The sequence below is a fragment of the Haliotis cracherodii genome, unplaced genomic scaffold, assembly GCF_022045235.1.
Source record: "Haliotis cracherodii isolate W230 unplaced genomic scaffold, xgHalCrac1.p SCAF_9, whole genome shotgun sequence".
NCBI lineage: Eukaryota > Metazoa > Mollusca > Gastropoda > Lepetellida > Haliotidae > Haliotis > Haliotis cracherodii.
In genome coordinates, this window is record NW_027266343.1 from 51328795 (window position 1) to 51354520 (window position 25726).

The 25726-nt window shown below is 37.2% G+C and overlaps 6 protein-coding genes across 6 annotated transcripts; all 6 read left to right on the forward strand.

Annotated features, from left to right (window-relative positions):
* Positions 1 to 2290: 2290 nt before the first annotated feature.
* Positions 2291 to 2903, forward strand: LOC139451950 (acanthoscurrin-1-like). The gene is made up of 2 exons (XM_071233233.1): positions 2291 to 2639; positions 2887 to 2903. Exons 1-2 carry the CDS (start codon positions 2291 to 2293, stop codon positions 2901 to 2903), a joined length of 366 nt encoding a protein of 121 aa, XP_071089334.1.
* Positions 2904 to 6319: 3416 nt separating this feature from the next.
* On the forward strand, positions 6320 to 6910 carry LOC139451951 (acanthoscurrin-1-like). The gene is made up of 2 exons (XM_071233234.1): positions 6320 to 6647; positions 6894 to 6910. Exons 1-2 carry the CDS (start codon positions 6320 to 6322, stop codon positions 6908 to 6910), a joined length of 345 nt encoding a protein of 114 aa, XP_071089335.1.
* A 3378-nt stretch (positions 6911 to 10288) lies between these two features.
* Positions 10289 to 10879, forward strand: LOC139451952 (acanthoscurrin-1-like). Its single transcript, XM_071233235.1, has 2 exons — positions 10289 to 10616; positions 10863 to 10879. The coding sequence occupies exons 1-2, from the start codon at positions 10289 to 10291 to the stop codon at positions 10877 to 10879; spliced, it is 345 nt and encodes a 114-aa protein (XP_071089336.1).
* A 3401-nt stretch (positions 10880 to 14280) lies between these two features.
* LOC139451953 (acanthoscurrin-1-like) lies at positions 14281 to 14871 on the forward strand. The gene is made up of 2 exons (XM_071233237.1): positions 14281 to 14608; positions 14855 to 14871. The coding sequence occupies exons 1-2, from the start codon at positions 14281 to 14283 to the stop codon at positions 14869 to 14871; spliced, it is 345 nt and encodes a 114-aa protein (XP_071089338.1).
* Positions 14872 to 18266: 3395 nt separating this feature from the next.
* Positions 18267 to 18857, forward strand: LOC139451954 (acanthoscurrin-1-like). Its single transcript, XM_071233238.1, has 2 exons — positions 18267 to 18594; positions 18841 to 18857. The coding sequence occupies exons 1-2, from the start codon at positions 18267 to 18269 to the stop codon at positions 18855 to 18857; spliced, it is 345 nt and encodes a 114-aa protein (XP_071089339.1).
* Positions 18858 to 22252: 3395 nt separating this feature from the next.
* On the forward strand, positions 22253 to 22843 carry LOC139451955 (acanthoscurrin-1-like). Its single transcript, XM_071233239.1, has 2 exons — positions 22253 to 22580; positions 22827 to 22843. The coding sequence occupies exons 1-2, from the start codon at positions 22253 to 22255 to the stop codon at positions 22841 to 22843; spliced, it is 345 nt and encodes a 114-aa protein (XP_071089340.1).
* Positions 22844 to 25726: the final 2883 nt, after the last annotated feature.

A 25726-nucleotide genomic window follows, 5' to 3' on the forward strand; every position in this document is an offset into this window, starting at 1 on the left:
CTTTTGTTGGATTACAACGCAAAAGTGACAATCATTTATCAATACAAAGGAGATTGCATTTGGAAACTGTAGAGAGTTAAGTTTAGCTGAATAAATGGTCAACTTTAAAGCTTGTCATAAGTCTTTATAACAACAACCAGACTGTAAAAACAAGTCGTTTGATCATGTCTATCTTTGAAAACACCTTTGTGTTATACTTTAAGAGCATTTTCTTCTGAAAACACATGTCTTTACTTTTAGATGTACGGTTTTTCTGGGAAACCCTTATACACTTACACATTGACACGAATGTCAAACTGATTTGCGCGTGTTTTATTCTTGGTATGAGTTTTGGTTTAAACACGCCTTAAAAGAACACAGTCATCACCATCACTATCACTACTGCTTCATCATGTCAAGGGCATACTTAAAGGGTAGAGGCGATTTATATTCTTTCTTCTAATGTTTAGAACCAAAGACTCACCCGAAGATTAAAACACGTTAAAGTGAGTTATTTGCAAGAGTGATTAAGTATATATGCAAATGTATGAATGGCTGAGACATTGTCAAAAGACAACATTCTCCCAATCTGGCACACAATGGAACTGACGGAGGAGCTCATGAAACACCCAACAAATATATACAAATATAAACTATTCATTAACACCTGGTGACATCACTCATATTCAGTATATGTTTTAGCACAATCTTGCCTTTTACACCAAATGAAATCTGTTTCAGCAGATAATGGAGCCTGATTATTCTCTGGCGTTGACGATTTATGTAGTTAAAGGGTCATCATTGAATGATTATTATATCAATATTCAGGCGTTATCTATAGAAATTGAGATAACAAATTGAGTGATGCTCGTATTAGTACAAATGCCTTGATAATGAAGTGTACAATTATCAAGATGATATGTTGAAAATAAGAGAGTTCTCTCAAGAAACGCAGTTGCAAATAAAAGCCACATAACCCTGTTCAGAATCATTCGAAACCTCTGCTCGAAGCAAAGACCATTGTACGATTTCGACTTTAATGATCACACGCATGTGCGTAGGAATGACTACCAGATAGTGATGATACCTGGCGGTTGCCAAAAAGTAAGCGTATCCTGCCCCAACGGTTCCTCCGTCACAAACACATACAAAGACAAGTCAAGAAAGACGAGAAAACAAGCTGTTGTTCATATGTCAATCATGTTTTCAGAAGATATTGGTGTACTTTAGGCTTTTAACAGATATTACACGCATAAAAAGATGTTGTGAGTATTCATAGTGACAGTCCCTTTGTGAGAAGAAACCAATATATGTACCTATCAGTTAGGAAATAAAGCTGTTGTAGTTTATTGTTATTGTGCAGTAAGATAAATAAAATTCGGGGAGAATAATGTAGTATCTGGGGACTTCTGCAGTATATTCAGCAGAAGCTATTTTCTTGTGAGCAGGCTGCTGTATTACACGGAAACGGTTAGCATAGTTGACCCCGTGTGGTACAGTGCTACTGCTGTACTGTGGTGAGGCTGTACTAGTGTGTTGCGTCAGTTTTCTGGTCTCTTGTTATGTCGTATCACACAGATGCATTATAATGTCTGATGTATGCTGCTCCCACATCATATATTTACTGGATACACCCTTTTCAGACCGTTATCGAATATTTACTTGATATAGGTTAAACGTTGAGTATCGAGGACTGTTTGAAATGCAGTTAGACGATGCCAGAGAGAGTGTGTCTGTTTGCCACCTTTATATACGTTGTCTTGTACTTCCTTAATCGATGTTCATGTATACCAGCTCGCATGTGTACCCGTAGGGTGATAACCTCGGGCCCTTTGATACGAAAAGAATGCTTACTTTACACCATTAAACTGAGGTGCGTTACTTACCTGGAAGTGGCCAGCCAAAGATAAATCAATCACGTATAATTCACAAATGGTATATATAAAGGATGGAGGAAACTGTTCCATCATCTCTTATCTTCACCTGCTTTTGAGACACAGATACGAGTCAAGACCAAACTGTAAGTACTATTTTAAGGTTTGCTTGTGATATATATGTATACTTTTAATGTTTGATTCATCTGCTGAGCATCTGGCTGTTTTCAATCTTTATGTTGAGCCAATTCATAAAAGTACAAATATGTAACATAAAACGTTCTTGTAAATTGGGAAATATATGAATGAAGGTGAAAGTAAAACTGATAACATAGTTCACAATGAGTGGTGTGAACTGAATTTACCAGATGAGTAACGATAACATGCTATTTCCCTTTCTTGACAACGATTTTCACGTTACTCAATAGATACTCAAAATGATGAAGATAGTCGCCGCTCTTGTTGCCTGCCTGGCTGTTACCGCCTTTGCCGAGCCTACCGGTCTGTATGGTGGAATTGGCGGGTTGAAAGGAGGACTGGGCGGAATTGGCTACGGAATGGGTGGATTGTACGGAGGCCTTGGAGGTCTGTACGGAGGCTATGGAGGTCTGTACGGAGGCATGGGAGGTCTATACGGAGGCGTGGGAGGTCTATACGGAGGCGTGGGAGGTCTATACGGAGGCATGGGAGGTCTATACGGAGGCATGGGAGGTCTGTACGGAGGACTTGGAGGCTATGGTGGTCTCTACGGCGGAATTGGAGGATACGGAATGGGATTGGGAAAAGGTATTTCACAAAATATGATATCATTTGTTTATCGTATCCCACTTTCAGTCTCGTTTGCAAAATTATATAATTTACCTATATGGTATTATTATTTTACGTGACAAAGCTGATGACTTTTACAAAACATCTTTAAAATTATTCTCTGCATTCTCTAATATTTGGTTTAGCTTATCATGCAGCTAGTTTCAAGACTTCGTTGTGACTTATCCATATATCCCAACTTTATTCTACTATTTTTTTGTTTCAGGTATCGGCTATTATTGAGTTATTATCATCTACAGTGTGATGCTGGCTATTTATGTATATTCTCAAACCAATGGAATTGGTTCAATAAAATCTTGTCATATTTATTTACGCCTTGAAATTTGTTTGAGAATCTGAAAACTGAATTGAATGTTCACAATGGAAGAGTGATCTATGTTTCTCCATATTGTAAACTCTGGACATAGTACGTGTTGTAGACCAATATCCAAGCACTTAAATAATATTGCGTTTTACTTCAAGCTAAGATATCAACTACTGAAATGTGTATTAAGTTCCTGAGGAAACCGGACATGATGATAAGAGGAGGGATTTTATGCTTGATATATCTCCCACAAAATGTCACTTACCCGAGTTCATGTTTCAGGGGAATGTATCATTTGGGCTGCCACGAAAGGGTTTGATGGCCATTTGAAGTACCATAATATCTGCAATTGGCTGTCCGTATTTCAATTTGCATTTTAAAAACACGCAGCGAAACAAATAAGCAGGGGTATCAATTTTGGTCAAAGCGTTCATTAACTTGATCAAGGGGTAGACAGTGTGCACTGTATTGAAATTCAAATGTGTGTGCTGTCCTTGAAAATGAGCGAAAGTTGTATTCAGAATACCATATACATGTTGTTATGGTGCTCTGTATAAATAATATCTGAGCTGCTGCAATGAAACAGCGAAAGCCATGGTGATGTAGAGCATCAAAACAAATGTTGCAAGATTCTTACTGCTTTGGTTAGAAGGGAAATTCAATGCATACAGTTGGAATTTCCATGACAGTAAAATATCTTTACAGTTTATTAATAACACAAACAAAACGATTGAATTCAACAGTAACTATTAAATACGCTTGTCCGGGTGTAGCTTATCAAACTACAAATTATTTGTAATTTCCATCAAACATGTACTTCTTGATTTGATGATGCAATTTAACATTTTGCATACTGCTTATGTAATTAATAGGAGAAGTATCTTTGTGTGTATATATAGTTGTGTGTTTACTAACCACCTTCCCTGTAGGCGCTATTTGTAAAATACATATTGATTAAATCAGACCGCGAAGTTTAAGATTCCGAACTGGATTGGTAGGATTGAAGATTACAATAAACAAACAAATAGCTAATATATCCCTTTTGTTGGATTACAACGCAAAAGTGACAATCATTTATCAATACAAAGGAGATTGCATTTGGAAACTGTAGAGAGTTAAGTTTAGCTGAATAAATGGTCCAACTTTGAAGCTTGTCATAAGTCTTTATAACAACAACCAGACTGTAAAAACAAGTCGTTTGATCATGTCTATCTTTGAAAACACCTTTGTGTTATACTTTAAGAGCATTTTCTTCTGAAAACACATGTCTTTACTTTTAGATGTACGGTTTTTCTGGGAAACCCTTATACACTTACACATTGACACGAATGTCAAACTGATTTGCGCGTGTTTTATTCTTGGTATGAGTTTTGGTTTAAACACGCCTTAAAAGAACACAGTCATCACCATCACTATCACTACTGCTTCATCATGTCAAGGGCATACTTAAAGGGTAGAGGCGATTTATATTCTTTCTTCTAATGTTTAGAACCAAAGACTCACCCGAAGATTAAAACACGATAAAGTGAGTTATTTGCAACAGTGATTAAGTATATATGCAAATGTATGAATGGCTGAGACATTGTCAAAAGACAACATTCTCCCAATCTGGCACACAATGGAACTGACGGAGGAGCTCATGAAACACCCAACAAATATATACAAATATAAACTATTCATTAACACCTGGTGACATCACTCATATTCAGTATATGTTTTAGCACAATCTTGCCTTTTACACCCAATGAAATCTGTTTCAGCAGATAATGGAGCCTGATTATTCTCTGGCGTTGACGATTTATGTAGTTAAAGGGTCATCATTGAATGATTATTATATCAATATTCAGGCGTTATCTATAGAAATTGAGATAACAAATTGAGTGATGCTCGTATTAGTACAAATGCCTTGATAATGAAGTGTACAATTATCAAGATGATATGTTGAAAATAAGAGAGTTCTCTCAAGAAACGCAGTTGCAAATAAAAGCCACATAACCCTGTTCAGAATCATTCGAAACCTCTGCTCGAAGCAAAGACCATTGTACGATTTCGACTTTAATGATCACATGCATGTGCGTAGGAATGACTACCAGATAGTGATGATACCTGGCGGTTGCCAAAAAGTAAGCGTATCCTGCCCCAACGGTTCCTCCGTCACAAACACATACAAAGACAAGTCAAGAAAGACGAGAAAACAAGCTGTTGTTCATATGTCAATCATGTTTTCAGAAGATATTGGTGTACTTTAGGCTTTTAACAGATATTACACGCATAAAAAGATGTTGTGAGTATTCATAGTGACAGTCCCTTTGTGAGAAGAAACCAATATATGTACCTATCAGTCAGGAAATAAAGCTGTTGTAGTTTATTGTTATTGTGCAGTAAGATAAATAAAATTCGGGGAGAATAATGTAGTATCTGGGGACTTCTGCAGTATATTCAGCAGAAGCTATTTTCTTGTGAGCAGGCTGCTGTATTACACGGAAACGGTTAGCATAGTTGACCCCGTGTGGTACAGTGCTACTGCTGTACTGTGGTGAGGCTGTACTAGTGTGTTGCGTCAGTTTTCTGGTCTCTTGTTATGTCGTATCACACAGATGCATTATAATGTCTGATGTATGCTGCTCCCACATCATATATTTACTGGATACACCCTTTTCAGACCGTTATCGAATATTTACTTGATATAGCTAGGTTAAACGTTGAGTATCGAGGACTGTTTGAAATGCAGTTAGACGATGCCAGAGAGAGTGTGTCTGTTTGCCACCTTTATATACGTTGTCTTGTACTTCCTTAATCGATGTTCATGTATATCAGCTCGCATGTGTACCCGTAGGGTGATAACCTCGGGCCCTTTGATGCGAAAAGAATGCTTACTTTACACCATTAAACTGAGGTGCGTTACTTACCTGGAAGTGGCCAGCCAAAGATAAATCAATCACGTATAATTCACAAATGGTATATATAAAGGATGGGGGAAACTGTTCCATCATCTCTTATCTTCACCTGCCTTTGAGACACAGATACGAGTCAAGACCAAACTGTAAGTACTATTTTAAGGTTTGCTTGTGATATATATGTATACTTTTAATGTTTGATTCATCTGCTGAGCATCTGGCTGTTTTCAATCTTTATGTTGAGCCAATTCATAAAAGTACAAATATGTAACATAAAACGTTCTTGTAAATTGGGAAATATATGAATGAAGGTGAAAGTAAAACTGATAACATAATTCACAATGAGTGGTGTGAACTGAATTTACCAGATGAGTAACGATAACATGCTATTTCCCTTTCTTGACAACGATTTTCACGTTACTCAATAGATACTCAAAATGATGAAGATAGTCGCCGCTCTTGTTGCCTGCCTGGCTGTTACCGCCTTTGCCGAGCCTACCGGTCTGTATGGTGGAATTGGCGGGTTGAAAGGAGGACTGGGCGGAATTGGCTACGGAATGGGTGGATTGTACGGAGGCCTTGGAGGTCTGTACGGAGGCTATGGAGGTCTGTACGGAGGCATGGGAGGTCTATACGGAGGCGTGGGAGGTCTATACGGAGGCGTGGGAGGTCTATACGGAGGCATGGGAGGTCTGTACGGAGGACTTGGAGGCTATGGTGGTCTCTACGGCGGAATTGGAGGATACGGAATGGGATTGGGAAAAGGTATTTCACAAAATATGATATCATTTGTTTATCGTATCCCACTTTCAGTCTCGTTTGCAAAATTATATAACTTACCTATGTGGTATTATTAATTACGCGACAAAGCTGATGACATTTACAAAATATCTTTACAATTATTCTCTGCTTTCTCTAATATTTGGTTTAGCTTATCATGCAGCTAGTTTCAAGACTTCGTTGTGACTTATCCATATATCCCAACTTTATTCTACTCTGTTTTTGTTTCAGGTATCGGCTATTATTGATTTTTTATCACCTGCAGTGTGATGTTGGCTATCTATGTATATTCGCAAACCAATGGAATTGGTTCAATAAAATCTTGTCATATTTATTTACGCCTTGAAATTTGTTTGAGAACCTGAAAACTGAATTGAATGTTCACAATGGAAGAGGGATCTATGTTTCTCCATATTGTAAACTCTGGACATAGTACGTGTTGTAGACCAATATCCAAGCACTTAAATGATATTGCGTTTTACTTCAAGCTAAGATATCAACTACTGAAATGTGTATTAAGTTCCTGAGGAAACCGCACATGATGATAAGAGGAGGGATTTTATGCTTGATATATCTCCCACAAAATGTCACTTACCCGAGTTCATGTTTCAGGGGAATGTATCATTTGGGCTGCCACGAAAGGGTTTGATGGCCATTTGAAGTACCATAATATCTGGAATTGGCTGTCTGTATTTCAATTTGCATTTTAAAAACAAGCAGCGAAGCAAATAAGCAGGAGTATCAATTTTGGTCAAAGCGTTCATTAACGGGATCAAGGGGTAGACAGTGTGCACTGTATTGAAATTCAAATGTGTGTGCTGTCCTTGAAAATGAGCGAAAGTTGTATTCAGAATACAATCTACATGTTGTTATGGTGCCCTGTATAAATAATATCTGAGCTGCTGCAATGAAACAGCGAAAGCCATGGTGATGTAGAGCATCAAAACAAATGTTGCAAGATTCTTACTGCTTTGGTTAGAAGGGAATGCATACAGTTGGAATTTCCATGACAGTAACATATCTTTACAGTTTATTAATAACACAAACAAAACGATTGAATTCAAAAGTAACTATTAAATACGCTTGTCCGGGTGTAGCTTATCAAACTACAAATTATTTGTAATTTCCATCAAACATGTACTTCTTGAATTGATGATGCAATTTAACATTTTGCATACTGTTTATGTAATTAATAGGAGAAGTATCTATATAGATATTTAGTTGTGTGTTTACTAACGACCTTCCCTGTAGGCGCTATTTGTAGAATACATATTGATTAAATCAGACCGCGAAGTTTAAGATTCCGAACTGGATTGGTAGGATTGAAGATTACAATAAACAAACAAATAGCTAATATATCCCTTTTGTTGGATTACAACGCAAAAGTGACAATCATTTATCAATACAAAGGAGATTGCATTTGGTAACTGTAGAGAGTTATGTTTAGCTGAATAAATGGTCCAACTTTAAAGCTTGTCATAAGTCTTTATAACAACAACCAGACTGTAAAAACAAGTCGTTTGATCATGTCTATCTTTGAAAACACCTTTGTGTTATACTTTAAGAGCATTTTCTTCTGAAAACACACGTCTTTACTTTTAGATGTACGGTTTTTCTGGGAAACCCTTATACACTTACACATTGTCAAACTGATTTGCGCGTGTTTTATTCTTGGTATGAGTTTTGGTTTAAACACGCCTTAAAAGAACACAGTCATCACTGTCACTACTGCTTCATCATGTCAAGGGTATACTTAAAGGGTAGAGGCGATTTATATACTTTCTTCTTTCTTCTAATGTTTAGAACCAAAGACTCACCCGAAGATTAAAACATGTTAAAGTGAGTTATTTGCAACAGTGATGAAGTATATATGCAAATGTATGAATGGCTGAGACATTGTCAAAAGACAACATTCTCCCAATATGGCACACGATGGAACTGACGGAGGAGCTCATGAAACACCCAACAAATATATACAAATATAAACTATTCATTAACACCTGGTGACATCAATCTTGTACAATCTTGCCTTTTACAACCAATGAAATCTGTTTCAGCAGATAATGGAGCCTGATTATTCTCTGGCGTTGACGATTTATGTAGTTCAAGGGTCATCATTGAATGATTATTATATCAATATTCAGGCGTTATCTATAGAAATTGAGATAACAAATTGAGTGATGCTCGTATTATTACAAATGCCTTGATAATGAAGTGTACAATTATCAAGATGATATGTTGAAAATAAGAGAATTCTCTCAAGAAACGCAGTTGCAAATAAAAGCTACATAACCCTTTTCAGAATCATTCGAAACCTCTGCTCGAAGGAAAGACCATTGTACGATTTGGACTTTAATGATCACACGCATCTGCGTATGAAAGACTAGCAGATAGTGATGATACCTGGCGGTTGCCAAAAAGTAAGCGTATCCTGCCCCAACGGTTCCTCCGTCACAAACACATACAAAGACAAGTCAACAAAGACGAGAAAACAAGCTGTTGTTCATATGTCAATCATGTTTTCAGAAGACATTGGTGTACTTTAAGCTTTTAACAGATATTACACGCATAAAAAGGTGTGGTGAGTATTCATAGTGACAGTCCCTTTGTGAGAAGAAACCAATATATGTACCTATCAGTTAGGGAATAAAGCTGTTGTAGTTTATTGTTATTGTACAGTAAGATAAATAAAATTCGGAGAGAATAATGTAGTATCTTGGGACTTCTGCAGTATATTCAGCAGAAGCTATTTTCTTGTGAGCAGGCTGCTGTATTACACGGAAACGGTTAGCATAGTTGACCCCGTGTGGTACAGTGCTACTGCTGTACTGTGGTGAGGCTGTACTAGTGTGTTGCGTCAGTTTTCTGGTCTCTTGTTATGTCGTATCACACAGATGCATTATAATGTATGATGTATGTTGCTCCCTCATCATACATATACTGGATACACACTTGTCAGACCGTTATCGAATATTTACTTGATATAGGTTAAACGTTGAGTATCGAGGACTGTTCGAATGCATTTAGACGATGCCAGAGAGAGTGTGTCTGTTTGCCACCTTTATATACGTTGTCTTGTACTTCTTTAATCGATGTTCATGTATACCAGCTCGCATGTGTACCCGTAGGGTGATAACCTCGGGCCCTTTGATGCGAAAAGAATGCTTATTTTACACCATTAAACTGAGGTGCGTTACTTACCTGGAAGTGGCCAGCCCAAGGTAAATCAATCACGTATAATTCACAAATGGTATATATAAAGGATGGGGGAAACTGTTCCATCATCTCTTATTTTCACCTGCCGTTCAGACACAGATACGAGTCAAGACCAAACTGTAAGTACTATTTTAAGGTTTGCTTTTGATATATATGTATACTTTTAATGTTTGATTCATCTGCTGCGCATCTGGCTGTTTTCAATCTTTATGTTGAGCCAATTCATAAAAGTACAAATATGTAACATAAAACGTTCTTGTAAATTGGGAAATATATGAATGCAGGTGAAAGTAAAACTGATAACATAATTCACAATGAGTGGTGTGAACTGAATTTACCAGATGAGTAACGATAACATGCTATTTCCCTTTCTTGTCAACGATTTTCACGTTACTCAATAGATACTCAAAATGATGAAGATAGTCGCCGCTCTTGTTGCCTGCCTGGCTGTTACCGCCTTTGCCGAGCCTACCGGTCTGTATGGTGGAATTGGCGGGTTGAAAGGAGGACTGGGCGGAATTGGCTACGGAATGGGTGGATTGTACGGAGGCCTTGGAGGTCTGTACGGGGGCTATGGAGGTCTGTACGGAGGCATGGGAGGTCTATACGGAGGCGTGGGAGGTCTATACGGAGGCATGGGAGGTCTATACGGAGGCATGGGAGGTCTGTACGGAGGACTTGGAGGCTATGGTGGTCTCTACGGCGGAATTGGAGGATACGGAATGGGATTGGGAAAAGGTATTTCACAAAATATGATATCATTTGTTTATCGTATCCCACTTTCAGTCTCGTTTGCAAAATTATATAACTTACCTATGTGGTATTATTATTTACGCGACAAAGCTGATGACATTTACAAAACATCTTTAAAATTATTCTCTGCTTTCTCTAATATTTGGTTTAGCTTATCATGCAGCTAGTTTCAAGACTTCGTTGTGACTTATCCATATATCCCAACTTTATTCTACTATGTTTTTGTTTCAGGTATCGGCTATTATTGATTTTTTATCACCTGCAGTGTGATGTTGGCTATCTATGTATATTCGCAAACCAATGGAATTGGTTCAATAAAATCTTGTCATATTTATTTACGCCTTGAAATTTGTTTGAGAATCTGAAAACTGAATTGAATGTTCACAATGGAAGAGTGATCTATGTTTCTCCATATTGTAAACTCTGGACATAGTACGTGTTGTAGACCAATATCCAAGCACTTAAATGATATTGCGTTTTACTTCAAGCTAAGATATCAACTACTGAAATGTGTATTAAGTTCCTGAGGAAACCGGACATGATGATAAGAGGAGGGATTTTATGCTTGATATATCTCCCACAAAATGTCACTTACCCGAGTTCATGTTTCAGGGGAATGTATCATTTGGGCTGCCACGAAAGGGTTTGATGGCCATTTGAAGTACCATAATATCTGCAATTGGCTGGCTGTATTTCAATTTGCATTTTAAAAACAAGCAGCGAAACAAATAAGCAGGTGTATCAATTTTGGTCAAAGCGTTCATTAACGGGATCAAGGGGTAGACAGTGTTCACTGTATTGAAATGCAAATGTGTGTGCTGTCCTTGAAAATGAGCGAAAGTTGTATTCAGAATACAATCTACATGTTGTTATGGTGCTTTGTATAAATAATATCTGAGCTGCTGCAATGAAACAGCGAAAGCCATGGTGATGTAGAGCATCAAAACAAATGTTGCAAGATTCTTACTGCTTTGGTTAGAAGGGAAATTCAATGCATACAGTTGGAATTTCCATGACAGTAACATATCTTTACAGTTTATTAATAACACAAACAAAACGATTGAATTCAAAAGTAACTATTAAATACGCTTGTCCGGGTGTAGCTTATCAAACTACAAATTATTTGTAATTTCCATCAAACATGTACTTCTTGGTTTGATGATGCAATTTAACATTTTGCATACTGTTTATGTAATTAATAGGAGAAGTATCTATATAGATATTTAGTTGTGTGTTTACTAACGACCTTCCCTGTAGGCGCTATTTGTAGAATACATATTGATTAAATCAGACCGCGAATTTTAAAATTCCGAACTGGATTGGTAGGATTGAAGATTACAATAAACAAACAAATAGCTAATATACCCCTTTTGTTGGATTACAACGCAAAAGTGACAATCATTTATCAATACAAAGGAGATTGCATTTGGTAACTGTAGAGAGTTAAGTTTAGCTGAATAAATGGTCCAACTTTAAAGCTTGTCATAAATCTTTATAACAACAACCAGACTGTAAAAACAAGTCGTTTGATCATGTCTATCTTTGAAAACACCTTTGTGTTATACTTTAAGAGCATTTTCTTCTGAAAACACACGTCTTTACTTTTAGATGTACGGTTTTTCTGGGAAACCCTTATACACTTACACATTGTCAAACTGATTTGGGCGTGTTTTATTCTTGGTATGAGTTTTGGTTTAAACATGCCTTAAAAGAACACAGTCATCACTATCACTACTGCTTCATCATGTCAAGAGCATACTTAAAGGGTAGAGGCGATTTATATACTTTCTTCTTTCTTCTAATGTTTAGAACCAAAGACTCACCCGAAGATTAAAACATGTTAAAGTGAGTTATTTGCAACAGTGATTAAGTATATATGCAAATGTATGAATGGCTGAGACATTGTCAAAAGACAACATTCTCCCAATATGGCACACGATGGAACTGACGGAGGAGCTCATGAAACACCCAACAAATATATACAAATATAAACTATTCATTAACACCTGGTGACATCATTGATATTCAGTATATGTTTTAGTACAATCTTGCCTTTTACAACCAATGAAATCTGTTTCAGCAGATAATGGAGCCTGATTATTCTCTGGCGTTGACGATTTATGTAGTTAAAGGGTCATCATTGAATGATTATTATATCAATATTCAGGCGTTATCTATAGAAATTGTGATAACAAATTGAGTGATGCTCGTATTATTACAAATGCCTTGATAATGAAGTGTACAATTATCAAGATGATATGTTGAAAATAAGAGAATTCTCTCAAGAAACGCAGTTGCAAATAAAAGCTACATAACCCTTTTCAGAATCATTCGAAACCTCTGCTCGAAGGAAAGACCATTGTACGATTTGGACTTTAATGATCACACGCATCTGCGTATGAAAGACTAGCAGATAGTGATGATACCTGGCGGTTGCCAAAAAGTAAGCGTATCCTGCCCCAACGGTTCCTCCGTCACAAACACATACAAAGACAAGTCAACAAAGACGAGAAAACAAGCTGTTGTTCATATGTCAATCATGTTTTCAGAAGACATTGGTGTACTTTAAGCTTTTAACAGATATTACACGCATAAAAAGGTGTGGTGAGTATTCATAGTGACAGTCCCTTTGTGAGAAGAAACCAATATATGTACCTATCAGTTAGGAAATAAAGCTGTTGTAGTTTATTGTTATTGTACAGTAAGATAAATAAAATTCGGAGAGAATAATGTAGTATCTGGGGACTTCTGCAGTATATTCAGCAGAAGCTATTTTCTTGTGAGCAGGCTGCTGTATTACACGGAAACGGTTAGCATAGTTGACCCCGTGTGGGACAGTGCTACTGCTGTACTGTGGTGGGGCTGTACTAGTGTGTTGCGTCAGTTTTCTGGTCTCTTGTTATGTTGTATCACACAGATGCATTATAATGTATGATGTATGTTGCTCCCTCATCATACATATACTGGATACACACTTGTCAGACCGTTATCGAATATTTACTTGATATAGGTTAAACGTTGAGTATCGAGGACTGTTCGAAAGCATTTAGACGATGCCAGAGAGAGTGTGTCTGTTTGCCACCTTTATATACGTTGTCTTGTACTTCCTTAATCGATGTTCATGTATACCAGCTCGCATGTGCACCCGTAGGGTGATAACCTCGGGCCCTTTGATGCGAAATGAATGCTTATTTTACACCATTAAACTGAGGTGCGTTACTTACCTGGAAGTGGCCAGCCCAAGGTAAATCAATCACGTATAATTCACAAATGGTATATATAAAGGATGGGGGAAACTGTTCCATCATCTCTTATTTTCACCTGCCGTTCAGACACAGATACGAGTCAAGACCAAACTGTAAGTACTATTTTAAGGTTTGCTTTTGATATATATGTATACTTTTAATGTTTGATTCATCTGCTGCGCATCTGGCTGTTTTCAATCTTTATGTTAAGCCAATTCATAAAAGTACAAATATGTAACATAAAACGTTCTTGTAAATTGGGAAATATATGAATGCAGGTGAAAGTAAAACTGATAACATAATTCACAATGAGTGGTGTGAACTGAATTTACCAGATGAGTAACGATAACATGCTATTTCCCTTTCTTAACAAAGATTTTCACGTTACTCAATAGATACTCAAAATGATGAAGATAGTCGCCGCTCTTGTTGCCTGCCTGGCTGTTACCGCCTTTGCCGAGCCTACCGGTCTGTATGGTGGAATTGGCGGGTTGAAAGGAGGACTGGGCGGAATTGGCTACGGAATGGGTGGATTGTACGGAGGCCTTGGAGGTCTGTACGGGGGCTATGGAGGTCTGTACGGAGGCATGGGAGGTCTATACGGAGGCGTGGGAGGTCTATACGGAGGCATGGGAGGTCTATACGGAGGCATGGGAGGTCTGTACGGAGGACTTGGAGGCTATGGTGGTCTCTACGGCGGAATTGGAGGATACGGAATGGGATTGGGAAAAGGTATTTCACAAAATATGATATCATTTGTTTATCGTATCCCACTGTCAGTCTCGTTTGCAAAATTATATAACTTACCTATGTGGTATTATTATTTACGCGACAAAGCTGATGACATTTACAAAACATCTTTAAAATTATTCTCTGCTTTCTCTAATATTTGGTTTAGCTTATCATGCAGCTAGTTTCAAGACTTCGTTGTGACTTATCCATATATCCCAACTTTATTCTACTATTTTTTTGTTTCAGGTATCGGCTATTATTGATTTTTTATCACCTGCAGTGTGATGTTGGCTATCTATGTATATTCGCAAACCAATGGAATTGGTTCAATAAAATCTTGTCATATTTATTTACGCCTTGAAATTTGTTTGAGAACCTGAAAACTGAATTGAATGTTCACAATGGAAGAGGGATCTATGTTTCTCCATATTGTAAACTCTGGACATAGTACGTGTTGTAGACCAATATCCAAGCACTTAAATGATATTGCGTTTTACTTCAAGCTAAGATATCAACTACTGAAATGTGTATTAAGTTCCTGAGGAAACCGGACATGATGATAAGAGGAGGGATTTTATGCTTGATATATCTCCCACAAAATGTCACTTACCCGAGTTCATGTTTCAGGGGAATGTATCATTTGGGCTGCCACGAAAGGGTTTGATGGCCATTTGAAGTACCATAATATCTGGAATTGGCTGGCTGTATTTCAATTTGCATTTTAAAAACAAGCAGCGAAACAAATAAGCAGGAGTATCAATTTTGGTCAAAGCGTTCATTAACGGGATCAAGGGGTAGACAGTGTGCACTGTATTGAAATGCAAATGTGTGTGCTGGCCTTGAAAATGAGCGAAAGTTGTAGAAAGAATACAATCTACATGTTGTTATGGTGCTCTGTATAAATGATATCTGAGCTGCTGCAATGAAACAGCGAAAGCCATGGTGATGTAGAGCATCAAAACAAATGTTGCAAGATTCTTACTGCTTTGGTTAGAAGGGAATGCATACAGTTGGAATTTCCATGACAGTAACATATCTTTACAGTTTATTAATAACACAAACAAAACGATTGAATTCAAAAGTAACTATTAAATACGCTTGTCCGGGTGTAGCTTATCAAACTACAAATTATTTGTAATTTCCATCAAACATGTACTTCTTGGTTTGATGATGCAATTTAACATTTTGCATACTGTTTATGTAATTAATAGGAGAAGTATCTATATAGATATTTAGTTGTGTGTTTACTAACGACCTTCCCTGTAGGCGCTATTTGTAGAATACATATTGATTAAATCAGACCGCGAATTTTAAGATTCCGAACTGGATTGGTAGGATTGAAGATTACAATAAACAAACAAATAGCTAATATATCCCTTTTGTTGGATTACAACGCAAAAGTGACAATCATTTATCAATACAAAGGAGATAGCATTTGGTAACTGTAGAGAGTTATGTTTAGCTGAATAAATGGTCCAACTTTAAAGCTTGTCATAAGTCTTTATAACAACAACCAGACTGTAAAAACAAGTCGTTTGATCATGTCTATCTTTGAAAACACCTTTGTGTTATACTTTAAGAGCATTTTCTTCTGAAAACACACGTCTTTACTTTTAGATGTACGGTTTTTCTGGGAAACCCTTATACACTTACACATTGTCAAACTGATTTGGGCGTGTTTTATTCTTGGTATGAGTTTTGGTTTAAACATGCCTTAAAAGAACACTGTCATCACTGTCACTACTGCTTCATCATGTCAAGAGCATACTTAAAGGGTAGAGGCGATTTATATACTTTCTTCTTTCTTCTAATGTTTAGAACCAAAGACTCACCCGAAGATTAAAACATGTTAAAGTGAGTTATTTGCAACAGTGATTAAGTATATATGCAAATGTATGAATGGCTGAGACATTGTCAAAAGACAACATTCTCCCAATATGGCACACGATGGAACTGACGGAGGAGCTCATGAAACACCCAACAAATATATACAAATATAAACTATTCATTAACACCTGGTGACATCATTGATATTCAGTATATGTTTTAGTACAATCTTGCCTTTTACAACCAATGAAATCTGTTTCAGCAGATAATGGAGCCTGATTATTCTCCGGCGTTGACGATTTATGTACTTAAAGGATCATCATTGAATGATTATTATATCAATATTCAGGCGTTATCTATAGAAATTGAGATAACAAATTTAGTGATGCTCGTATTATTACAAATGCCTTGATAATGAAGTGTACAATTATCAAGATGATATGTTGAAAATAAGAGAATTCTCTCAAGAAACGCAGTTGCAAATAAAAGCCACATAACCCTTTTCAGAATCATTCGAAACCTCTGCTCGAAGCAAAGACCATTGTACGATTTCGACTTTAATGATCACACGCATCTGCGTATGAAAGACTAGCAGATAGTGATGATACCTGGCGGTTGCCAAAAAGTAAGCGTATCCTGCCCCAACGGTTCCTCCGTCACAAACACATACAAAGACAAGTCAACAAAGACGAGAAAACAAGCTGTTGTTCATATGTCAATCATGTTTTCAGAAGACATTGGTGTACTTTAGGCTTTTAACAGATATTACACGCATAAAAAGGTGTGGTGAGTATTCATAGTGACAGTCCCTTTGTGAGAAGAAACCAATATATGTACCTATCAGTCAGGAAATAAAGCTGTTGTAGTTTATTGTTATTGTACAGTAAGATAAATAAAATTCGGAGAGAATAATGTAGTATCTGGGGACTTCTGCAGTATATTCAGCAGAAGCTATTTTCTTGTGAGCAGGCTGCTGTATTACACGGAAACGGTTAGCATAGTTGACCCCGTGTGGTACAGTGCTACTGCTGTACTGTGGTGGGGCTGTACTAGTGTGTTGCGTCAGTTTTCTGGTCTCTTGTTATGTCGTATCACACAGATGCATTATAATGTATGATGTATGTTGCTCCCTCATCATACATATACTGGATACACACTTGTCAGACCGTTATCGAATATTTACTTGATATAGGTTAAACGTTGAGTATCTAGGACTGTTCGAATGCATTGAGACGATGCCAGAGAGAGTGTGTCTGTTTGCCACCTTTATATACGTTGTCTTGTACTTCCTTAATCGATGTTCATGTATACCAGCTCGCATGTGTACCCGTAGGGTGATAACCTCGGGCCCTTTGATGCGAAATGAATGCTTATTTTACACCATTAAATTGAGGTGCGTTACTTACCTGGAAGTGGCCAGCCCAAGGTAAATCAATCACGTATAATTCACAAATGGTATATATAAAGGATGGGGGAAACTGTTCCATCATCTCTTATTTTCACCTGCCGTTCAGACACAGATACGAGTCAAGACCAAACTGTAAGTACTATTTTAAGGTTTGCTTTTGATATATATGTATACTTTTAATGTTTGATTCATCTGCTGCCCATCTGGCTGTTTTCAATCTTTATGTTGAGCCAATTCATAAAAGTACAAATATGTAACATAAAACGTTCTTGTAAATTGGGAAATATATGAATGCAGGTGAAAGTAAAACTGATAACATAATTCACAATGAGTGGTGTGAACTGAATTTACCAGATGAGTAACGATAACATGCTATTTCCCTTTCTTAACAAAGATTTTCACGTTACTCAATAGATACTCAAAATGATGAAGATAGTCGCCGCTCTTGTTGCCTGCCTGGCTGTTACCGCCTTTGCCGAGCCTACCGGTCTGTATGGTGGAATTGGCGGGTTGAAAGGAGGACTGGGCGGAATTGGCTACGGAATGGGTGGATTGTACGGAGGCCTTGGAGGTCTGTACGGAGGCTATGGAGGTCTGTACGGAGGCATGGGAGGTCTATACGGAGGCGTGGGAGGTCTATACGGAGGCATGGGAGGTCTATACGGAGGCATGGGAGGTCTGTACGGAGGACTTGGAGGCTATGGTGGTCTCTACGGCGGAATTGGAGGATACGGAATGGGATTGGGAAAAGGTATTTCACAAAATATGATATCATTTGTTTATCGTATCCCACTGTCAGTCTCGTTTGCAAAATTATATAACTTACCTATGTGGTATTATTATTTACGCAACAAAGCTGATGACATTTACAAAACATCTTTAAAATTATTCTCTGCTTTCTCTAATATTTGGTTTAGCTTATCATGCAGCTAGTTTCAAGACTTCGTTGTGACTTATCCATATATCCCAACTTTATTCTACTATTTTTTTGTTTCAGGTATCGGCTATTATTGATTTTTTATCACCTGCAGTGTGATGTTGGCTATCTATGTATATTCGCAAACCAATGGAATTGGTTCAATAAAATCTTGTCATATTTATTTACGCCTTGAAATTTGTTTGAGAATCTGAAAACTGAATTGAATGTTCACAATGGAAGAGTGATCTATGTTTCTCCATATTGTAAACTCTGGACATAGTACGTGTTGTAGACCAATATCCAAGCACTTAAATGATATTGCGTTTTACTTCAAGCTAAGATATCAACTACTGAAATGTGTATTAAGTTCCTGAGGAAACCGGACATGATGATAAGAGGAGGGATTTTATGCTTGATATATCTCCCACAAAATGTCACTTACCCGAGTTCATGTTTCAGGGGAATGTATCATTTGGGCTGCCACGAAAGGGTTTGATGGCCATTTGAAGTACCATAATATCTGGAATTGGCTGGCTGTATTTCAATTTGCATTTTAAAAACAAGCAGCGAAACAAATAAGCAGGAGTATCAATTTTGGTCAAAGCGTTCATTAACGGGATCAAGGGGTAGACAGTGTGCACTGTATTGAAATGCAAATGTGTGTGCTGGCCTTGAAAATGAGCGAAAGTTGTAGAAAGAATACAATCTACATGTTGTTATGGTGCTCTGTATAAATGATATCTGAGCTGCTGCAATGAAACAGCGAAAGCCATGGTGATGTAGAGCATCAAAACAAATGTTGCAAGATTCTTACTGCTTTGGTTAGAAGGGAATGCATACAGTTGGAATTTCCATGACAGTAACATATCTTTACAGTTTATTAATAACACAAACAAAACGATTGAATTCAAAAGTAACTATTAAATACGCTTGTCCGGGTGTAGCTTATCAAACTACAAATTATTTGTAATTTCCATCAAACATGTACTTCTTGGTTTGATGATGCAATTTAACATTTTGCATACTGTTTATGTAATTAATAGGAGAAGTATCTATATAGATATTTAGTTGTGTGTTTACTAACGACCTTCCCTGTAGGCGCTATTTGTAGAATACATATTGATTAAATCAGACCGCGAATTTTAAGATTCCGAACTGGATTGGTAGGATTGAAGATTACAATAAACAAACAAATAGCTAATATATCCCTTTTGTTGGATTACAACGCAAAAGTGACAATCATTTATCAATACAAAGGAGATAGCATTTGGTAACTGTAGAGAGTTATGTTTAGCTGAATAAATGGTCCAACTTTAAAGCTTGTCATAAGTCTTTATAACAACAACCAGACTGTAAAAACAAGTCGTTTGATCATGTCTATCTTTGAAAACACCTTTGTGTTATACTTTAAGAGCATTTTCTTCTGAAAACACACGTCTTTACTTTTAGATGTACGGTTTTTCTGGGAAACCCTTATACACTTACACATTGTCAAACTGATTTGGGCGTGTTTTATTCTTGGTATGAGTTTTGGTTTAAACACGCCTTAAAAGAACACAGTCATCACTGTCACTACTGCTTCATCATGTCAAGGGCATACTTAAAGGGTAGAGGCGATTTATATACTTTCTTCTTTCTTCTAATGTTTAGAACCAAAGACTCACCCGAAGATTAAAACATGTTAAAGTGAGTTATTTGCAACAGTGATTAAGTATATATGCAAATGTATGAATGGCTGAGACATTGTCAAAAGACAACATTCTCCCAAAATGGCACACGATGGAACTGACGGAGGAGCTCATGAAACACCCAACAAATATATACAAATATAAACTATTCATTAACACCTGGTGACATCATTGATATTCAGTATATGTTTTAGTACAATCTTGCCTTTTACAACCAATGAAATCTGTTTCAGCAGATAATGGAGCCTGATTATTCTCCGGCGTTGACGATTTATGTACTTAAAGGATCATCATTGAATGATTATTATATCAATATTCAGGCGTTATCTATAGAAATTGAGATAACAAATTTAGTGATGCTCGTATTATTACAAATGCCTTGATAATGAAGTGTACAATTATCAAGATGATATGTTGAAAATAAGAGAATTCTCTCAAGAAACGCAGTTGCAAATAAAAGCTACATAACCCTTTTCAGAATCATTCGAAACCTCTGCTCGAAGCAAAGACCATTGTACGATTTCGACTTTAATGATCACACGCATCTGCGTATGAATGACTACCAGATAGTGATGATACCTGGCGGTTGCCAAAAAGTAAGCGTATCCTGCCCCAACGGTTCCTCCGTCACAAACACATACAAAGACAAGTCAACAAAGACGAGAAAACAAGCTGTTGTTCATATGTCAATCATGTTTTCAGAAGACATTGGTGTACTTTAGGCTTTTAACAGATATTACACGCATAAAAAGGTGTGGTGAGTATTCATAGTGACAGTCCCTTTGTGAGAAGAAACCGATATATGTACCTATCAGTCAGGAAATAAAGCTGTTGTAGTTTATTGTTATTGTACAGTAAGATAAATAAAATTCGGAGAGAATAATGTAGTATCTGGGGACTTCTGCAGTATATTCAGCAGAAGCTATTTTCTTGTGAGCAGGCTGCTGTATTACACGGAAACGGTTAGCATAGTTGACCCCGTGTGGTACAGTGCTACTGCTGTACTGTGGTGGGGCTGTACTAGTGTGTTGCGTCAGTTTTCTGGTCTCTTGTTATGTCGTATCACACAGATGCATTATAATGTCTGATGTATGTTGCTCCCTCATCATACATATACTGGATACACACTTGTCAGACCGTTATCGAATATTTACTTGATATAGGTTAAACGTTGAGTATCGAGGACTGTTCGAATGCATTTAGACGATACCAGAGAGAGTGTGTCTGTTTGCCACCTTTATATACGTTGTCTTGTACTTCCTTAATCGATGTTCATGTATACCAGCTCGCATGTGCACCCGTAGGGTGATAACCTCGGGCCCTTTGATGCGAAATGAATGCTTATTTTACACCATTAAACTGAGGTGCGTTACTTACCTGGAAGTGGCCAGCCCAAGGTAAATCAATCACGTATAATTCACAAATGGTATATATAAAGGATGGGGGAAACTGTTCCATCATCTCTTATTTTCACCTGCCGTTCAGACACAGATACGAGTCAAGACCAAACTGTAAGTACTATTTTAAGGTTTGCTTTTGATATATATGTATACTTTTAATGTTTGATTCATCTGCTGCCCATCTGGCTGTTTTCAATCTTTATGTTGAGCCAATTCATAAAAGTACAAATATGTAACATAAAACGTTCTTGTAAATTGGGAAATATATGAATGCAGGTGAAAGTAAAACTGATAACATAATTCACAATGAGTGGTGTGAACTGAATTTACCAGATGAGTAACGATAACATGCTATTTCCCTTTCTTAACAAAGATTTTCACGTTACTCAATAGATACTCAAAATGATGAAGATAGTCGCCGCTCTTGTTGCCTGCCTGGCTGTTACCGCCTTTGCCGAGCCTACCGGTCTGTATGGTGGAATTGGCGGGTTGAAAGGAGGACTGGGCGGAATTGGCTACGGAATGGGTGGATTGTACGGAGGCCTTGGAGGTCTGTACGGAGGCTATGGAGGTCTGTACGGAGGCATGGGAGGTCTATACGGAGGCGTGGGAGGTCTATACGGAGGCATGGGAGGTCTATACGGAGGCATGGGAGGTCTGTACGGAGGACTTGGAGGCTATGGTGGTCTCTACGGCGGAATTGGAGGATACGGAATGGGATTGGGAAAAGGTATTTCACAAAATATGATATCATTTGTTTATCGTATCCCACTTTCAGTCTCGTTTGCAAAATTATATAACTTACCTATGTGGTATTATTATTTACGCGACAAAGCTGATGACATTTACAAAATATCTTTAAAATTATTCTCTGCTTTCTCTAATATTTGGTTTAGCTTATCATGCAGCTAGTTTCAAGACTTCGTTGTGACTTATCCATATATCCCAACTTTATTCTACTATGTTTTTGTTTCAGGTATCGGCTATTATTGATTTTTTATCACCTGCAGTGTGATGCTGGCTATCTATGTATATTCGCAAACCAATGGAATTGGTTCAATAAAATCTTGTCATATTTATTTACGCCTTGAAATTTGTTTGAGAACCTGAAAACTGAATTGAATGTTCACAATGGAAGAGGGATCTATGTTTCTCCATATTGTAAACTCTGGACATAGTACGTGTTGTAGACCAATATCCAAGCACTTAAATGATATTGCGTTTTACTTCAAGCTAAGATATCAACTACTGAAATGTGTATTAAGTTCCTGAGGAAACCGGACATGATGATAAGAGGAGGGATTTTATGCTTGATATATCTCCCACAAAATGTCACTTACCCGAGTTCATGTTTCAGGGGAATGTATCATTTGGGCTGCCACGAAAGGGTTTGATGGCCATTTGAAGTACCATAATATCTGGAATTGGCTGGCTGTATTTCAATTTGCATTTTAAAAACAAGCAGCGAAACAAATAAGCAGGAGTATCAATTTTGGTCAAAGCGTTCATTAACGGGATCAAGGGGTAGACAGTGTGCACTGTATTGAAATGCAAATGTGTGTGCTGGCCTTGAAAATGAGCGAAAGTTGTAGAAAGAATACAATCTACATGTTGTTATGGTGCTCTGTATAAATAATATCTGAGCTGCTGCAATGAAACAGCGAAAGCCATGGTGATGTAGAGCATCAAAACAAATGTTGCAAGATTCTTACTGCTTTGGTTAGAAGGGAATGCATACAGTTGGAATTTCCATGACAGTAACATATCTTTACAGTTTATTAATAACACAAACAAAACGATTGAATTCAAAAGTAACTATTAAATACGCTTGTCCGGGTGTAGCTTATCAAACTACAAATTATTTGTAATTTCCATCAAACATGTACTTCTTGATTTGATGATGCAATTTAACATTTTGCATACTGCTTATGTAATTAATAGGAGAAGTATCTATATAGATATTTAGTTGTGTGTTTACTAACGACCTTCCCTGTAGGCGCTATTTGTAGAATACATATTGATTAAATCAGACCGCGAATTTTAAGATTCCGAACTGGATTGGTAGGATTGAAGATTACAATAAACAAACAAATAGCTAATATATCCCTTTTGTTGGATTACAACGCAAAAGTGACAATCATTTATCAATACAAAGGAGATAGCATTTGGTAACTGTAGAGAGTTATGTTTAGCTGAATAAATGGTCCAACTTTAAAGCTTGTCATAAGTCTTTATAACAACAACCAGACTGTAAAAACAAGTCGTTTGATCATGTCTATGTTTGAAAACACCTTTGTGTTATACTTTAAGAGCATTTTCTTCTGAAAACACACGTCTTTACTTTTAGATGTACGGTTTTTCTGGGAAACCCTTATACACTTACACATTGTCAAACTGATTTGGGCGTGTTTTATTCTTGGTATGAGTTTTGGTTTAAACACGCCTTAAAAGAACACAGTCATCACTGTCACTACTGCTTCATCATGTCAAGGGCATACTTAAAGGGTAGAGGCGATTTATATACTTTCTTCTTTCTTCTAATGTTTAGAACCAAAGACTCACCCGAAGATTAAAACATGTTAAAGTGAGTTATTTGCAACAGTGATTAAGTATATATGCAAATGTATGAATGGCTGAGACATTGTCAAAAGACAACATTCTCCCAATATGGCACACGATGGAACTGACGGAGCAGCCCATGAAACACCCAACAAATATATACAAATATAAACTATTCATTAACACCTGGTGACATCATTGATATTCAGTATATGTTTTAGTACAATCTTGCCTTTTACAACCAATGAAATCTGTTTCAGCAGATAATGGAGCCTGATTATTCTCTGGCGTTGACGATTTATGTAGTTAAAGGGTCATCATTGAATGATTATTATATCAATATTCAGGCGTTATCTATAGAAATTGAGATAACAAATTTAGTGATGCTCGTATTATTACAAATGCCTTGATAATGAAGTGTACAATTATCAAGATGATATGTTGAAAATAAGAGAATTCTCTCAAGAAACGCAGTTGCAAATAAAAGCCACATAACCCTTTTCAGAATCATTCGAAACCTCTGCTCGAAGCAAAGACCATTGTACGATTTCGACTTTAATGATCACACGCATCTGCGTATGAAAGACTAGCAGATAGTGATGATACCTGGCGGTTGCCAAAAAGTAAGCGTATCCTGCCCCAACGGTTCCTCCGTCACAAACACATACAAAGACAAGTCAACAAAGACGAGAAAACAAGCTGTTGTTCATATGTCAATCATGTTTTCAGAAGACATTGGTGTACTTTAGGCTTTTAACAGATATTACACGCATAAAAAGGTGTGGTGAGTATTCATAGTGACAGTCCCTTTGTGAGAAGAAACCAATATATGTACCTATCAGTCAGGAAATAAAGCTGTTGTAGTTTATTGTAATGGTACAGTAAGATAAACAAAATTCGGAGAGAATAATGTAGTATCTGGGGACTTCTGCAGTATATTCAGCAGAAGCTATTTTCTTGTGAGCAGGCTGCTGTATTACACGGAAACGGTTAGCATAGTTGACCCCGTGTGGTACAGTGCTACTGCTGTACTGTGGTGGGGCTGTACTAGTGTGTTGCGTCAGTTTTCTGGTCTCTTGTTATGTCGTATCACACAGATGCATTATAATGTCTGATGTATGTTGCTCCCTCATCATACATATACTGGATACACACTTGTCAGACCGTTATCGAATATTTACTTGATATAGGTTAAACGTTGAGTATCGAGGACTGTTCGAATGCATTTAGACGATACCAGAGAGAGTGTGTCTGTTTGCCACCTTTATATACGTTGTCTTGTACTTCCTTAATCGATGTTCATGTATACCAGCTCGC

Excerpts from the sequence above, each read along its gene's own strand:
- LOC139451950 (XM_071233233.1), top strand. The coding sequence starts at position 2,291 with ATGATGAAGATAGTCGCCGCTCTTGTTGCCTGCCTGGCTGTTACCGCC.
- LOC139451951 (XM_071233234.1), top strand. The coding sequence starts at position 6,320 with ATGATGAAGATAGTCGCCGCTCTTGTTGCCTGCCTGGCTGTTACCGCC.
- LOC139451952 (XM_071233235.1), top strand. The coding sequence starts at position 10,289 with ATGATGAAGATAGTCGCCGCTCTTGTTGCCTGCCTGGCTGTTACCGCC.
- LOC139451953 (XM_071233237.1), top strand. The coding sequence starts at position 14,281 with ATGATGAAGATAGTCGCCGCTCTTGTTGCCTGCCTGGCTGTTACCGCC.
- LOC139451954 (XM_071233238.1), top strand. The coding sequence starts at position 18,267 with ATGATGAAGATAGTCGCCGCTCTTGTTGCCTGCCTGGCTGTTACCGCC.
- LOC139451955 (XM_071233239.1), top strand. The coding sequence starts at position 22,253 with ATGATGAAGATAGTCGCCGCTCTTGTTGCCTGCCTGGCTGTTACCGCC.